Source organism: Neomonachus schauinslandi, chromosome 5, assembly GCF_002201575.2.
Source record: "Neomonachus schauinslandi chromosome 5, ASM220157v2, whole genome shotgun sequence".
NCBI classification, from domain to species: domain Eukaryota; kingdom Metazoa; phylum Chordata; class Mammalia; order Carnivora; family Phocidae; genus Neomonachus; species Neomonachus schauinslandi.
This window is the reverse complement of record NC_058407.1, coordinates 68,787,127-68,803,571: the sequence shown is the minus strand read 5'-3', so window position 1 is coordinate 68,803,571 and position 16,445 is coordinate 68,787,127. Positions and strand designations below refer to the sequence as shown.

Here is a 16,445-nt window from a genome sequence, read left to right as displayed (position 1 = left end):
AAAATAAACTCAAAATGGATTAAAGACCTAAATGTGAGACCTGAAACCATAAAAATCCTAGAAGAGAACACAGGCAGCATTTTTCTGGCATCAGCCATAGTAACAGTTTTTTTAGAGAGGTCTCCTAAAGCAAGGGAAATAAAACTATTGGGACAACATCAAAATACAAAGCTTCTAAAAAAAATTACAAAGCTTCTGCATAGCAAAGGAAACAATCAACAAAACTAAAAAGCAACCTATGGAACGGGAGAAGATATTTGTAAATGGCATATCCAATAAAGAGTAGTATCCAAAATATATAAAGATCTGATACAACTCAATACCTTAAAAACAAATAATCCAATTAAAAAATGGGCAGAGGACATGAACAGACATTTCTCCAAAGACATCCAGATAGCCAACACATGAAAAAATGCTCAACATTACTCATCATCAGGGAAATACAAATCAAAACTACAATGAGATACCACCTCACACCGGTCAGAATGGCTAAAATCAAAAGCACAAAAAATAACAAGTGTTGGTGAGGATGTGGAGAAAAAGGAACCCTCTTCCACCATTCCTGGGAAGACAAACTGGTGTAGCCACTATAGAGAACAGTGTGGAGGTTCCTCGAAAAGTTAATAGAAATACCCTACAATCCAGTAATCACACTACTGGGTATTTACCCAAAAATACAAAAACACTAATTCAAAGAGATACACACACCCCTATGTTTAAGGCAGCATTATTTACAACAGCCAAATTATGGAAATAGCCCAAGTGTCCACGGATACATGAATGGATAAAGAAGAGGTGGTGTGTGTATACACACACACACACACACACACACACACAATGGAATATTACTCAGCCATAAGAAATGAAACCTTGCCATTTGCAACAACATGGATAGAGCTAGAGAGTATAATGCTAAGCAAATTAAGTCAGAGAAAGACAAATATCATATGATCTCACTCATATGTGGAATTTAACAAATGAGCAAAGGAAAAAAAAAAAAAAAGAAACCAAGAAATAGACTCTTAACAATAGAGAACTGATATTTACCAGAGAGGGAGGTGGATGAAATAGGTGATGGGGATTAAAGAGTACATTTATTACAATGAGCACTAAGTAATGTATAGAATGTTTGAATCACTATATTCACCTGAAGCTGATATAACACTATGTTAACTATGCTGGAATTAAAAACTTAAAAAACAAAATATCATTTGATCTAATTTCTGATTTGGCAAGTGTAGCAACAGCAAAATAGTATCCCCTTCCTTCTGTTCAGAAATAAGAGGGTTTAAAAATCAGATTCAAGGGGCAAAAGATCAGTGCTACCCTTCACTAAGGGGTAGAAAGTATTCACATGATAAAGAATAATTCAAGTATTTTTAATAAGTGTTTTCAGAGATTTTCAAGTGTTAAAAAGTTGCTCAAGTAACTCTTAAGTTAACTGTGAAGAAAACATTAAACATCTTAGAAAGCTTAAAGGATGAGTTTACTTACAATTGACATTAGAGTTAGTACATAGTGCTGCAGATTCTGTCCATGATGATGAACCATTTTAGCGTCAGCTGTAACCATGACTTCCACGTATCTTGGATAGGATAAGAAACGTTTTTTCCTGGAATGTAATTGACTTCTTTCATCTTCCAAGGATTTATTTTTTGAAGGATACCCTAAAACCATTTCCTTCTTTACATTAAGATCTTCGTTCATGTTGCTGTGGTTGTGAAGGGGTAAAGTGGTTTGCTTTATTTGACTTTCTGGGGGGAAAAAAAAGAATATAATGCAGAGCCATTAAGTGAGATGGGACTAAAAGTATTGCACAAAATAGATAGCCAAAAATTTAATACATACACATCTGCTTCCAATGTGAAATACAAGGATAAAAAGAAGTTAAACAGTGTTATTATATAGCAGTATCACGAGGATTACTATTACTAGTAATAAAATATTCATTTTCATAGATTGCCCTAAGAAAAATCAAAATCCAAGTCTTTTTTTTTTTAAACAGCATGACTGTTCAAGAGGCTGCATATGGGTTGCTCTCCAAGTCCTGCATTTCACACTGATTCATATATTCATGGTATTTTTTATTAAATTCTTAAATAGTAACATACCAAACTAATAGGTATTAAAATATGACATCTTTCACTACTACCATGTAGTATTGTTTTGGTAATGCTACCTAAAGCAGTAAGACAATAAAATGAAATATACAGTATGAATATTAGGAAGAAAGTTTTCATTGTTTTTCTTTTGCATATAAATGGCTTTTATAACTAAAGTCCCAAGAGACTCAATTTATGACTTTTCAGACTAACAACCTCAACACAGGAAAAACTGAATAATGAAATGTTATCCAGCTATTAAAAAATGAATTAGGTCTGTGGGTCTGATACAGATGTCCATGTGTTTTTTTTTTAAGTAAAAATTTAAGTGTCAGTAATATGTATAGTATGATCTTATTTTTGTAGCACTTCCAAAGAATACACAAGTTTATAGCCATAAAAATTTATATAATGAGCCAAAAAGGTATATAAGTACACCTCAAACTTTTAACATTGAGGTATTGGAGGGGGACTAGAAGGTGGGTAGAACTATTTAATTCTTTAACATCTCTGTGTCCATTATGCCATTACAATAAATTTGTTTTATTATTGTAATTTTTTAGTTACCCATGTTTTTAAAAACAGCATCTATAACTTTTATAGGCTAAACACTTAATCTCATTATGTTTTGATATTCATAATTAAGCAGTGTAACAAATGATAAAATGACCTTTCCAAATACCCAACTGGGCATTATTCAAAGCTCATTTGTCAATTACATCATCTTTATGAAATACTTGTCTTTATTTATGTTCCAAGTCAAATGCTAAAATGATGTGCCATCTTTTAATAGCAAGTGTGTTATGACCCAAAAATAATTTAGAGCAAACCATACCCATCAAATCAAGAACACCATACAATGGATAATCTGCCCACTAGAACATAAAATATTTAATTACATCTGTAAATATAACACTTTTAATAGTGTATCATAGAATGCAAGGAGATTGTTGAAAATAATCCCTAATATAAACTACTAAAAAATTTTCTGTTAAACAATGTAATTAGAAACCCATAATTCTACATAAACGCCCTACTGGCACTTCATATTCAAATTATACAATATTTAATTTTTTTTTTAAAGATTTTATCCATTCATTTGAGACACAGAGATAGAGAGAGAGAGAGAGAACATGAGCAGGGAGAGAGGCAGAGGGAGAGGGAGAAGCAGGCTCCTCGCCGAGCCAGGAGCCCGATGTGGGGCTCGATCCCAGGACCCTGGAACCATGACCTGAGCCGAAGGCAGACGCTTAACCATCTGAGCCACCCAGGCGCCCTAATTTTCTTTTCTTATTCCCAGATTTGCTCTATTATTATGAGTAGTAACTTCCTAATATGCATAACTCGTGCTAAACCATGCACTACCATTGAGTTCTTCCTGTCCTTTTACCCTTTGTATCTGGTCACCTTGTTTTGTCATTTCGCTTTTAAATTTTTTCCTTGTTTTGTTCCTATTGTCAACAGTGTCCAGGTCTCTAAACTCTTTTAGGTCCTTCTCACCTTAGAATATTAGAATAATTAATGCAAAATTAAACAAAGTCTCCAAAATGGCTTCACCAACTTCAATCCCTGTCCCACCCCCCTTCATTCACATCCAAAAAATTCATTTTCAGGAGCATCCCTTTTATCTCAAGAAATTACCACTGATCCACACTGACCATAAGTCCAAGTCCTTCCCCACAGCCCACCGCTAAACAAGGTTGTCATACCAGCACTACCAGCAAGCTATAAACTCTTTAAACACTAAGAACACTGTTGGGCAATGGGTTATGCCTTTTGTAAGTGCTCAACAAATGTTCATGGAGAGAAAAAAAATTAGGAAAAAGGATGGATAGAAAATTGGGAGAGAAAGGGAAGAAAGGAACACACTGAGGGACAAAAGGTTTGTAAGACCAGAAATTCAGGGTATGAATACTTCTAATTGTGATGTACAATAGCAGCAATTCAAAGATGGAGAGATTGCTTTTGATTTTCCTGAAAGCAAGTAAAATACTCTGGTCTCTACATAGGTTAGAACTGATACTTAATGCTCTGTATTTGACCACATGAACAAATTTTATACTTCTCCAATAGCATGTAACTATTTTGAAAATGAGCATAAAATCAAATGAAGCTTATTCTGGATCGTCAGCATTTAAACCACTTGTTAAACGGCCAACAGGGCTCCCGGTTCAAAGAACTGTGTGTGCCCTAAAATAGTGATCATATCAGATATTATGAAATCTAACTTATTTCCTCAAGATTTAAACTTTTCTGGATTATATGTCCTATTATGCCATGCTATGGAGTTGTATTATTAATACTACTATGAACAATAATAAACCTAATAAGCACTTAAGGAGTAATTTACCATGTACCAGATACTGGTATACTTCATATAAGTTATCTCCTTTATTATTAATTCCGTAAGGTAGGTACTATTAGTATCCACATTTTATATGTGAAGAAAGTGGGGAACAGGAAAGTTAAAGTCAACTATCCAGGTAACAGGTAATAAAATAACTCTGGAACATTTTTTAAAATATTAGTATTCAATACAAAGACATGAAAATCTATAGTCTCCATGATTTGTCAATTTTAGAAATCACCACCACCCTTATAGAATTATAGCCCATAGCGGGCGCCTGGGTGGCTCAGTTGGTTAAGCGACTGCCTTCGGCTCAGGTCATGATCCTGGAGTCCCTGGATCGAGTCCTGCATCGGGCTCCCTGCTCGGCAGGGAGTCCGCTTCTCCCTCTGACCCTCCCCCCTCTCATGTGCTCTCTCTCATTCTCTCTCAAATAAATAAATAAAATCTTTAAAAAAAAAAAGAATTATAGCACATAGCTTATAAAGTATTTTATAAAGCTTTATTTCAAAGAGGTTCCCCAGTTAATTAGAACCCCACCTACTAGCAATAAATGTACAGAATATGGACTTGCCCGTGACCAGCCAAAACTTGAAACATAAAAGAATCATTACATCACTAGTCCTCATTGCATCCCTGAATCAGTTTCTATTATAGTGCACATTTTAAAACAGACATGTGACACAGGTTACACGCAATTGCAGTAGCCACCAAATAAATGGCATAACAAAGAAATGAATTCAGATTTCCTCAATATTACATGAGAATTCCAGCTCACATGACTCTTCTAAAGGTCATATGTGGTAATACGTGTAGAATGTTAAGAATTTAGTAACCAGGGTCATAACAGAAAATGCTGTCTCCTACAGAACTAAAAGAAGAACTAGCTAGTCATATTCATAAATATATGGGGTCTAGTCCTTCTTGAATTACAGAATCAGAGCTGAGCCAAGATTTGAATATAAAGTCATTCAGCTCTGCCGTGCATAGACTTGGGACAGATCCAGTACTGTCCTTTCACTCTAGAGGCCCTGAAAGAAAGAACACTGGAAACCCCCAAATTATGCCCGTTAATCCTACACCCAGCAAGAAATTCTAGTTCCATCTGCTATGTGGGCTGACATGACAAAGAGCACCCAAGTCAAGCATTAAATACCCTTTCTTCACCTACATTCTCAAGAAGCCACCCCATCAGTTTACTCCAAAGATGCAGAAGACAGGTTTCCCTAACAAGCTGAATCAAGAATCCTTACACAGATCAGGAGTTGAAAACAGGTACACATTCATTCATAAATTCAAAACCTTTAGGATTATCTTTCTTGGAAAGGGACATGCACTGGCGGTCTCTTTCGAGCTTTTGGCATCCCAACCTTTACACTCGAAGGGTATAGAAAAACCGTGTAATCTTTTGTATTTTATGAAGTGCTTTTTCCACAACTTCAAATCCTGTCCCTTATCAGAAATTCTAAGCAAAGTGAGACTAAGATAAATTAGACAACTGACACGAGTGTAAGAATTTAAAGGGACAACTATGCACATGCCAATTATGATACTCCAAACTCCTAATCTACGGCTTCCTGAAGGGGTTTGAAAATCTCAGGAGTTAAATTTATCTGAAAATAGTATCTGAAAATGCAAATAAATGTAACATTTCATTCTTTAAAGAAAAATCACTTATTCAGAATTCATGTTGAACACTGATCTCTAGTGTGTTTTTTTTTGCAAGTGTGGCTGAAGTTAGAATATAGCATAACACTAATAAAACTGACAATAGTACAGAATTCTACCTTATTAATCTTATCTTTCTACCTTCAGATGAGCCTTCAGGGCAATCCAATTCTAACCCATATCCACTTACCATGATTTTTTTTTTTTTTTAAGGGAGAGAGAGGGTGCACAGGTTGGGGCAGGAAGGGGTAGAGGAAGAAGGGGAGAGAGAATCCCAAGCAGGCTCCACACTCAACATGGAGCTCAATGCGGGGCTCAACCTCACGACCATGAGATCATGACCTGAGCTGAAATCCAAGAGTCAGACCCTTATGGACTGAGCTGCCCAGCCAATCTACCACTTCTCATGATTTAACACATAACCTTTTAACTGTTGTCCAAACTTTAGAGGAGTTGCTCCAGAACTACAAGATTTCCCACATTATTGGACAGTCTGCCTCGTGCTGTGGAATCATTCCAAAAATGCACTGAGGTCATTTTAAGTACTAACTATTCTAATACCTCCCAAAATGCAGTTAGATTAAAGTGGGCATTTGTAATTTATTAAAACCTCTATTTGCTCTATCACCATTCAAGTGTTGGTGTAATACTATTTTTCCACACTAGTACTAACTGGTTAAAAATATCAGTATGAGTATTTCCTATTAGTTTGTCTTGAATGTTTTTTTGGATAATAAAGTTATAACTCCCAAAAATCAAAAAGGTAATCTAACCTTCTACCTTAACTCATTGTTGTCAAATGCTAGTCTGGCCATTATAATTTATTCCTCCTAGATCTGTCATTCCTGAAATAACTTTTGACTGAAAGTAGAATTCTCATGTGAAATATTCTTCTAATCTTTGATATTTGCTTAAGGTTTTTTAAGAAGAAAACACTAATGGTATTTTTCAAAGTAATTTTAACATTAAAAAACTTAAGTCTAATGAAAGCCAGTCACTGACTATAAAATGTTAAAAATTAAAACTCTGAGATCATAATAGTACTTAATATCTGTATTATGGAATTAACTTATTCATAGTGCTTTTGTCAGCTTTTATTAAGTCCACTAATTTTGGTTTGAGATACATGAGAAAAAAAACTTAAGTCACTGATAAACTGAATTCTTATTTTCAAATAGGTATTTTATGGTACATCTCAGAATTTAATCAATCACTGCATTTTAAAAAGAATGTTTTTGTCAATCTTGACATCAGGATGTTAATCTAACATCTAGATACATTTATGTACATGCAAAGAAAGTTGTAGACTGCAGACTAACAGGTCACAATGAGGGAGTTTTATCCCTTCAGTTTTCTGGCTCTCTTCCAAGAAAGAAAAGCCCAAGAAAGCAGCCTTCTTGGGGGTAGGTCCAAAGGTCTGGATATTCTCCACATGAAACAGTGTATCTGTCGCCTGACCTGGTAATGGGCCCAACTCTTACTCCAGCAGTAATGATCTTCACAAACAGTGGAACACAGGCAGGTACCAGCCAAGAGCATGGACCATGCTTGCGCAGTTTCCCCTGGATTTGTACTCACTGTGACAGCACCCCAATCTCCCGTCTCCAGGTCTTTAAATACGGCAGCAATACTAAATCAGATTCTAATTGCAAATAATTAAAGTCTTTACTTCCTTTTCATGAGGAATTATCACATGGGTAAGCAGTAGAGAGCCAAAGATTAAAATGTACTTCACTAAGCATTTGCAATTAAACTGTGTTTGGTAGACCAAAAGAAAACTGTAAAACAAGCTATATGGTTGATTAGTAATCTAAAACTATAGATAGAAAAATTTACAGTTCTTGCTCTCCACAAGTCTATTGAGTTATTTTCACTTGTTTAGTCAGTAGATCTATAATATTAAGTGAGCAAAACAAAAATGATGGCATTCTTATACGGCTCGCATACCCATCATTTTAATCATTCCCTTCAATAGGCCATCTTCTTGCTTTCAACACAAGGGGAAAATTGCAAACCAAATTGATGCATGAACACACATACAAAAATTCTAAAGAAATTACCAAACCCAGTCTGGTAAAAACAAAGTGGACTTGCCATTTGAAAATCAATTATCTGAGGGCACCTGGGTGGCTGAGTCGGTTAAGTGTCTGACTCTTGGTTTCAGCTCAGGTCATGATCTCAGGGTCATGGGATTGAGCCTGTGTGGGGCTCCACGCTCAGCATGGAGTCTGAGTTTCTCTCCCTCTCCATCTGCCTCTGCCCCTCCCCGTGCTCACGCACAATCTAAAAAATAAAAACCTTTAAAAAAAAAATTATCTGAAAAAAGGAGAAAAATACATGATCATCATGGTATATGTAGAGGAAAATAGTTTTGATAAAATTCAACATCCATTCATAATAAAAATTCTTAAGCTAGAAATGTAGGGGAACTTCCACAGACATTGCACAGATTAGAAAATGTTGAAAGCTTTCCTTCTAAAGTTGGAGATGAGGCAAGGATTTTCATTGTTGCCATGTCTAGTCAACTTCATTCTAGAAATCCTAGCCAGTGCAATAAAAGAAATAAAAGGTAGAAAGATTGGAAAGAAATAGCTGTCTACATGATTGTTCATGTACAAATCCAAAAGCATCAACAGATAAGCTATCAGAATATATGATCAAGGTTGAATATTAAAAACAAAAATTGCCTGCATTTTTATGTAGAAAAAAATGAAATTTTAAAAATCATACCAATTAAAAAATCTCACCCAATACTCAGTAACAAAAAGATACACAACACCTCTATAAAGATGTATAAACTATTATGTGGGAAATAGAGGATATACCATATTGATGGGTTACAAGATACACTATCAAGATATCACTTCACCAAACTGATCTCTTGATCAATAAAATCTAAATTTTTTTTCCTTTTGCAGAAACCAACAACCTGATTCTAAAATTTATATGTAAATGCAAAGGGTAAATAACCAAGACAATCGTGACCAAGTCAAGGGCTTCTTCCACCACATTTCAGAACTTAGAGTTTGTTTGTTTTAAATATAGTATGGTAGTAGCACTTTGAATAGACCAACAGAAGTCCAAAATAAATCTACATATAGGGACACATTTCTGAATAAAAGTGATACATTTTTAAAGTTCCTATGAAGTATCTGTTAACTTTAACAAAATGAATTTTTATTTACTATTTCTTTTCATAGTTTTTTTTTTTTAATGCACTATTTTGGGATTTTGACAAAAATAATTTAAAATTGACAGATTGAGCTCTTATTTTCAGATAGGTTATTTATTGCTATATCCCAAAGTTTAAACATAGGACTTTTTTAAAGAAGGTTTTCACAACAGGATTAGTTCCCAACAAAAGCAGTCTAAAAATAATTCATCGAAGTCTCTTCACAATACTTAAGTTTAATTCATGCCAAGAATATTGAACCCATTTCAAATAGCACATTTGAGGTCACCAATCATCCTACTTTGCAAAATTCAATAATAGTTTCCAAATCTTCGTATTCTTTGAATTCCTACCAGTTAGCCAATTAATCTGTCCTACCTTTTTTGAGAAGTCTTCACATGGCTTTGGGGCACACATTCCTGTCTTCCTACTATCTTCCTGGCCTCTTCTCTTAAATTTTCCTAGTTTAATCCTCGCCTCCCCAAGTGCTAAACATTGGCGTGCCCCACAGTTCAGTTCTTAGACTTTCTCTTCTGTATTCTAGTCTATTCCCTATGCGAATTCATACAGCCTTAGAATATAAGAGGATACTCTAATTCCTCTTATTTCAAGTCCAGACCCCCTTACCAAACTTCCAACTTATCTATTGCCTACTTGACTTGTCTCCCTCTGGACATCTAACTAGCAGCTCAGACCCAAAATATAAAACAAAAACAAAAAAACAAAAAAACTCCTGATATTCCTTCTAAACCTGTAGTTCCCACAGCCTTCCCCATTCTCAGTAAAACTCTATCCTTCCATTTGCTCAGGCAAAAATTAAAAAAACTACTTAGAATAATCTGACCACTCTTAAGTCTCAACACTCACCTTCACCCCCAGTTGTCAGCTTGACCATCAAAACATATACTGCATGTGGCTACTTCTAACTTTATGGCTACATCTAAATCCAAGACCTCATCTTTGCTCGGCATGATTACCGCAGTATCCTCCTAACCCTCCTTGCTCTTCCCTTGTTCTGCTGGTCTTTTCTCCATTTAACAATTTGTGTGATCCCTTTAAAATGTAGGCTGATCAGTGTCCCTCTTCTGTTCAAAATCCTTCCAATATCAGAGCCAAAATCCTTACTGTGATTTACAATGTCCTATGTGTTGGGGTGGATTCACCATGAACGAAAAGCAGCTTAAACTTCTGGCCTCTCACTTACAAAATCCCTTTCCAAGGCCTTGAAAAGAATCCTAGAGATTTTACATTCATAATTTTTCTTAAAGCACCCCATCTGTTTAGTCTTCAGGCCCCACAACCTGGATCCACCCATTAACTACTCAATCTAGCTTCCCACTACCACTGTGACTTCATCTCCTACACCCTCCCTCCCTCCCCATACTTGTACAGGCTGGTTATGGGACATGTTAAACAGGCCCCAGCACCTTTGTAGCTTCAGTGAAAGAGGTACTCAATAAATATTTTACAAATGAAGGAACAAATGAATAAACAAATCCATGTTGGGGCAAGGTTGAGGCCTCAGCCTCCAGAGTTATTAATGTAGAACAAGAAGAATCTCCCCTTAGCAGCCTTTTTTTCACTTATACACGTGGAACAGGGAAAACCTGAACATGTCTGACCACTGAGCTCCTCCTGCTTTCCTTCTCCCTCTCCCAGCCCACCAGGAGGTGCGAGAAAAAGGGCAGACTATTGACCCTACACCATCGATTTTCTTCCCAGCTGAATGCTATGAACTGAGGCTTCCAGGACTAGTAGAGGATATACTAAGGAGAATGCAGAAATTCCTATTTGCTGTTGCAAAATCAGATTTTGAAAATCATAACCTGAATATTACCCTTGGCCTTCCAATTGAGGAATGTGTGTCCCAAAAAGCCAGTGGATAATCCCAATTTGCTAAAATATATACAGAATTACTGGATACAGCAGTAGAAAAGTGAGTTAACCTAAAACCCAAGAAACAGTTTCACACTAAGAATGTTACTGGTCCTGTATGTTAGTTACTAATAGCTCAGTCCTGTATCCATTCCACCTCTCAGCACAAGTAAAGTTTAGCTATTAATCTATTGATGTCAAGAATATCCTTCATTCTGTACTTCCATGTTTTGGGCATCTCCTTTCGTAGTGCTCAGAGTACCTCAGTTTTCCCAATACTAATCACAATTCTTCACCTGTTGGTGCACATTCTCGTTTTCTCTACCCAGCATCTATTCCTCTAACAGTCCCCAGTTTCAATTTGGATACCTGCACCCCACTCAGCCTATGATTCCAGTTGCATCGTCTTGACCCCACAAGCAGGGTCGGTTGGGCTGATTACAGCTCTGCTACCAATAACAGCAAATGGTCCAGGCCAAGTCAGGTCAGGGGAGAAAACAAAACAAAACAAAAAAACAATCAGACCCTATACCAGGACCTTAGTTTGAACTACTGGGGTAAAGAACTCCCAATACTCACTGGATTAGTGTTGGTTAAAGCCCAAATCCCTTAACAAAGCTTACAGATACCTTCACTGGCTTGCCCCTCCTTACATCTCCAGCATCACATCATCTTGCCATCCCCTGGTATCCCACAATTTACTACTTTTAGTTCCCTAAGTGGTTCAAGCACCGTCTCCTCTCCAGACATTTGCAATGCTGTTGCTTCCATCTAGAATACTTTTTGCCCTCCCTTTCTTCTGACCAATTCCGTGCTCAGCTTTTGGGCCTCAGGTAAGGAGTAATTCTTTCAAGTTAGCCTTCTCTGACTTCCCCATCTGATCTACATCTTCGTATGAGGCCCCAAATCATCTTCTGAATGAACCTTGTCTTACATACCTGACTGAGCAGAAAGGTTATTTTGATACTAACAAGTCCTCATCTGTTTGTGCAGCAGTTATTATATACATAACGCAGTATTAGTTGCTGCGAAGAACGTAAAAAAAAAAAATGGAATAAAATTCCACCTTTTACCTTCAGGAACAAACAAAATCTTCAAATAGGTGGGACAGCAGAGGTATATAACAAATTTAAGAACAATGCAAGACAGTGTTAATTACATGCAGAACAATATAGCCCCTAAATTGTGAGCTAGTCCATAGCTCGGGATTCCAGAGACCACATTCTTAATCTTACAAAATTGTAAGCACATACATTAGCCACAAAAAAATAATTAAGATGCTAATTATAAAACAATTTAATAGCAATTTTCAACAAAGTAAGAGTCTAAGAATGTACAATTAGTGAAAGACCTAAAAATGAATGACTAATCATATTTTTAATATTTTTATTTGTATAAATGAAGAACATCTTAAGTATTTAAATCAACTCCTATTTAGAGTAAAGCAGGGTTTTTTTGGTTTTTGTTTTTTTTATAAATTTGAGATGGTATGGAAGGAAAAGATTAAGAAAAATTGCATAAAGACTAACTGATGAAATATGAAACAAGCCAAAGGACATACAAGGTGGTAGATCATTGAAGAATAAGCACTGCTAGGAGGGTAAATGGAAATGTATCCAATCCCAGCAGTGGAGGCTTACATTGCTGTCAAGTGAAAACTCACAGGAACTTTACCAAGTTGCAAAGGGACTAGAAACCTTACCTAGGAATTACAAAAACAGGAAGTGCACCAACTTAAAGCAAAGATGGAAAAATTCTTAATGGAGGTAGAACAGAATAAATGCAGAGTATACTTCAAAGGGTTCATAGTCTCAGTCCCTCCTCAGCAGATTTGATAATTACATGAACCAGAATAAGGTGACAGGAGTAAAAAAACTAAAAACTAAAAATTAAAACTAGCAGCAAATGAGAAGCTCTTATTTTACAAACCATGGAAGGAAATAAAATTGTAACTGATTTAAAGTACTAGGACACAATTATATTCAAGACATTGGCAGATCTTACTCTCCAATTAAGGGTTATGATTAGGATAGCTTCTCTTATACCTTAAGATTCAGAATCCTCTCCTATTCATTTCCAAGCTAGCACAGAGAAATCACCAAGGAGAAAAAAACCTTGCTTTCAAAACTGACAATGAATTTCTACCCAATTTTTCCAGTTTAATGATATCGTATAAATAATCCTTGTATAAAGAAAAGATTTAGAAAAACTTTATTCTTAAGAGTGGACAGGTAGTTCTTCCTAGAAAGAACTGTTGTTACTGCACCTAAAATGTAAGGGATTCAAGTTACTTTCCATGTTCGGTTTTCAAAAACCGAACCTGGAACCTGACTCTGGTTCCTAGCATATTGATTCCCTTCCCCATTTACCCATTTCACATAATTCACCTGATGTGGGAATTAACCGCGTCATTAGAAATACTAGATAATATAAGATTTCAGGCAAAATAGAATTTCAAAGCTCTGGGACACTGTCACAGATTTAACACAAAATAAGCATCACATATGGCAGATCAGTTCTTCTCTTTGGAATACACTACTACATGTAAATTTCGTTACAAGGCAAAGCAGGCGACTGGCAAAGTAAGCCCACTAGTAAGAACCCTGTGTGCGTGGAACAACAGTCACACCACTACTAGGCTTTCCCCCTCAGACAGCACATCTGTTAAGAACGATCGTAGCTCAGAGTTACTTTGAGGATCAGTAAGAGGACCAAGAAGAGCACTTTTCTAATCCACATTAGGCAGCCGTAATGCAGGGGATTCACAATCTCAAAATCTTAATGTGTCAAATTTCACAATTTAGGATTTTTCTTTGGGGACAAAATTTAACTTGAGAACCTTACTAGTAAGACTGAAGAATAACTACTTAAGAAAATATTCTAAAGTGTACAAAAGTTAACAAAGCAAAAGGGAGATCTGAATGCCTGAGGCAGATAATTTGTTATCCAAATACACGTCTCTAGATAATAGGACTTTTTCAAAAAGTAACACTTACTAAGTTTCCATTATAGCAGGTGTTTGGATTAAAAAAATTTTGGCCCCCCCCCCCCCAAAAAAAAAAAAAAAAAAAAAAAGGCTTCTTTGGTGGGGATGGGTACAGATGGAGAAGGAGGTGGAGGACACAGTGGTGGCTTCAAGATTTAGATGTATTGGATCCAAGTGCCACCGAGACATCCAACAAAACACGAGCAGCAGACAACTGTAGGCCTGAGATCTATTCTTAACAAGGTGGAGTTAACATTTGAAGGGTGTATCCTTTAATTAGGGAAGTAGAAAAAAAAATCACGCAAACTATTAAAAATGATCTAAAACAGTGGCCACAAAAAGCACTTATTAAAGAAGGCACGTATTGAATGGAGCATTGGGTGTTATACGCAAACAATGAATCATGGAACACTGCATCATATGGTGACTAACATAATAAAATTAAAAAAAAATACTTAACTTAGAAGATGGGAAAGCAGTAACCAGCAGGAACAGAAATGGGAAGAATGCTAAGAAAGAAGCCAAGGTGGAAGCAAATTAGGTCACAGAAGCCAAAGGTACAGAACAATTACATTAAGAGTTGATCAATAGGGGCGCCTGGATGGCTGAGTCAGTTGAGCGTCCGACTCTTGATTTCGGCACAGGTCATGACCTCAGGGTTGTGAGACTGAGTCCCGCATCAGGCTCCATGATCAGTGGGAAATCTGCTTTGAGAGTCTCTCCCTCCCCCCACTCGGGTACTCTCTCAAATAAATCTTAAAAAAAAAAAAAAAAAAAAAAGTCAATCAATAGTGAGAAATATTCCCTAAAAATGGTGAGATTATTACTTTTGGCAAGTAGGTCATAAGTGATCTTTGAGAGTAGTTTTAGTAAAGGGTGGGCAGAAGAGTGAGTTCTCTGTAGTTATTTATGTATTTAAAAGCTTGAGCTGACTCTTAAAAACACCATTAACAAATTTATTAGCTCAAAATATCGGCCATGGTCAGAGACCTTGGAAAGTTAAGATTTTGTAAACAGGTGGCTAACCAGCCAAATGCAGCTCTTGTGTTTCTTCCCCACCCCCCACACAAAGATCTTAGATTTTCAAATTATAAAATACAAAAGATCTGGTAATACTGGTCTCACATTCCCTGTGCACCTTTTGCCGGAAACATGCCCCTATGTCCTGATGACACCTTGCTTTACTCTTGTCCTATAACTGCCTGGTCCCTATAGCTGTGAGATACTGAAGTTGGAAACCTGGAAACCTGATCTTCACTGAAACATTAGCCATTTACTACCTACTCTAGGTTAGGACCCAGAAAGGTAAGTTCTCAAAGCCAGAAGAACTCTTTCCTGGACTCCCAGCTTCCTACATCAACTGTGGCCCCTGCTGACACTAAAGACATCCATATTCCCCCAAACTGATATAGATTATTTCCCATTTAAAGATTTAATCGGCATGTAAATGAAATGTACGGAATTCTCACACGTTCACAGGAATATTATCCATACGGATTACACACAGAACAAGCTTTACCATCTCGAAGCTAAGAAAAAAGCTTTAAGGAAATTATCTTCAATTTACCCTTTTATGTGCACTGTACTTGACATTCGAATCCTTTGTCGACAATATAGCTCGTTTTGATTCAGTCCCTTGGCCTTCGGTCTCTTCTCGTTAAAATCCAAAATCATCTTTAAAAAGTAAAGCTGCCAATTGAGTGATACCTTAAAAGATCATAGGATGTCTCGGCTTTAAAACTGTCTCCTTGATGCTTATGGGACAGCCTACAAAATCCTACAATCCCTCCAGATGTGCATCTGTGGGCCCTCAGAGCCCCATGTCCCCTACTTCCCATGCTCTTCTCCACACACGTCAGGACTCCGAGCATACCGATACTATTCCCCTCTACTCTATAGACCCATTCTAACATTTACAGATTAAATAATTTCTGATTTGACCTTCAACCACAGGACCAGACCGTGCAATGCCTACGTCTACCAGCACACTCATCTTCACAGGCACACTAAAATCATTAAAAATCCTCCAACTACAAACCCCAATATCGGTTTTACTTTCTGCCAAACGGAGGCCCTCCCCACTGAACAACTTCCCACCACTGGATTAAAAAAACCTTTTGCCTAATGCTTTCCCCACACGCCTTTCTGCCTCCTGACCAACCCAGATGCTTCCTCACGTGGCTTGTCATGGGGCATGTCCCCTTCGCTTGCAAATTTTAAGTAAATGCTTTCAAAGGCAGTTATCTCCATGTCTGTCACTTTACCATACTTGACCAAAACAAATCCTGGGTACTT

At 36.7% G+C, this 16,445-nt stretch overlaps 1 protein-coding gene across 1 annotated transcript in view; it reads right to left on the bottom strand.

Annotated features, from left to right (window-relative positions):
* The window catches only part of ADAMTS20 (ADAM metallopeptidase with thrombospondin type 1 motif 20), a 168,136-nt gene that overhangs the window by 135,864 nt on the left and 15,827 nt on the right, over positions 1-16,445 (bottom strand). Inside the window, exon 4 of the mRNA XM_021704883.1 lies at positions 1,495-1,754. Within this exon, the coding sequence (XP_021560558.1) occupies positions 1,495-1,754 (260 nt within the window). The remainder of the gene's footprint in view (positions 1-1,494; positions 1,755-16,445) is intronic.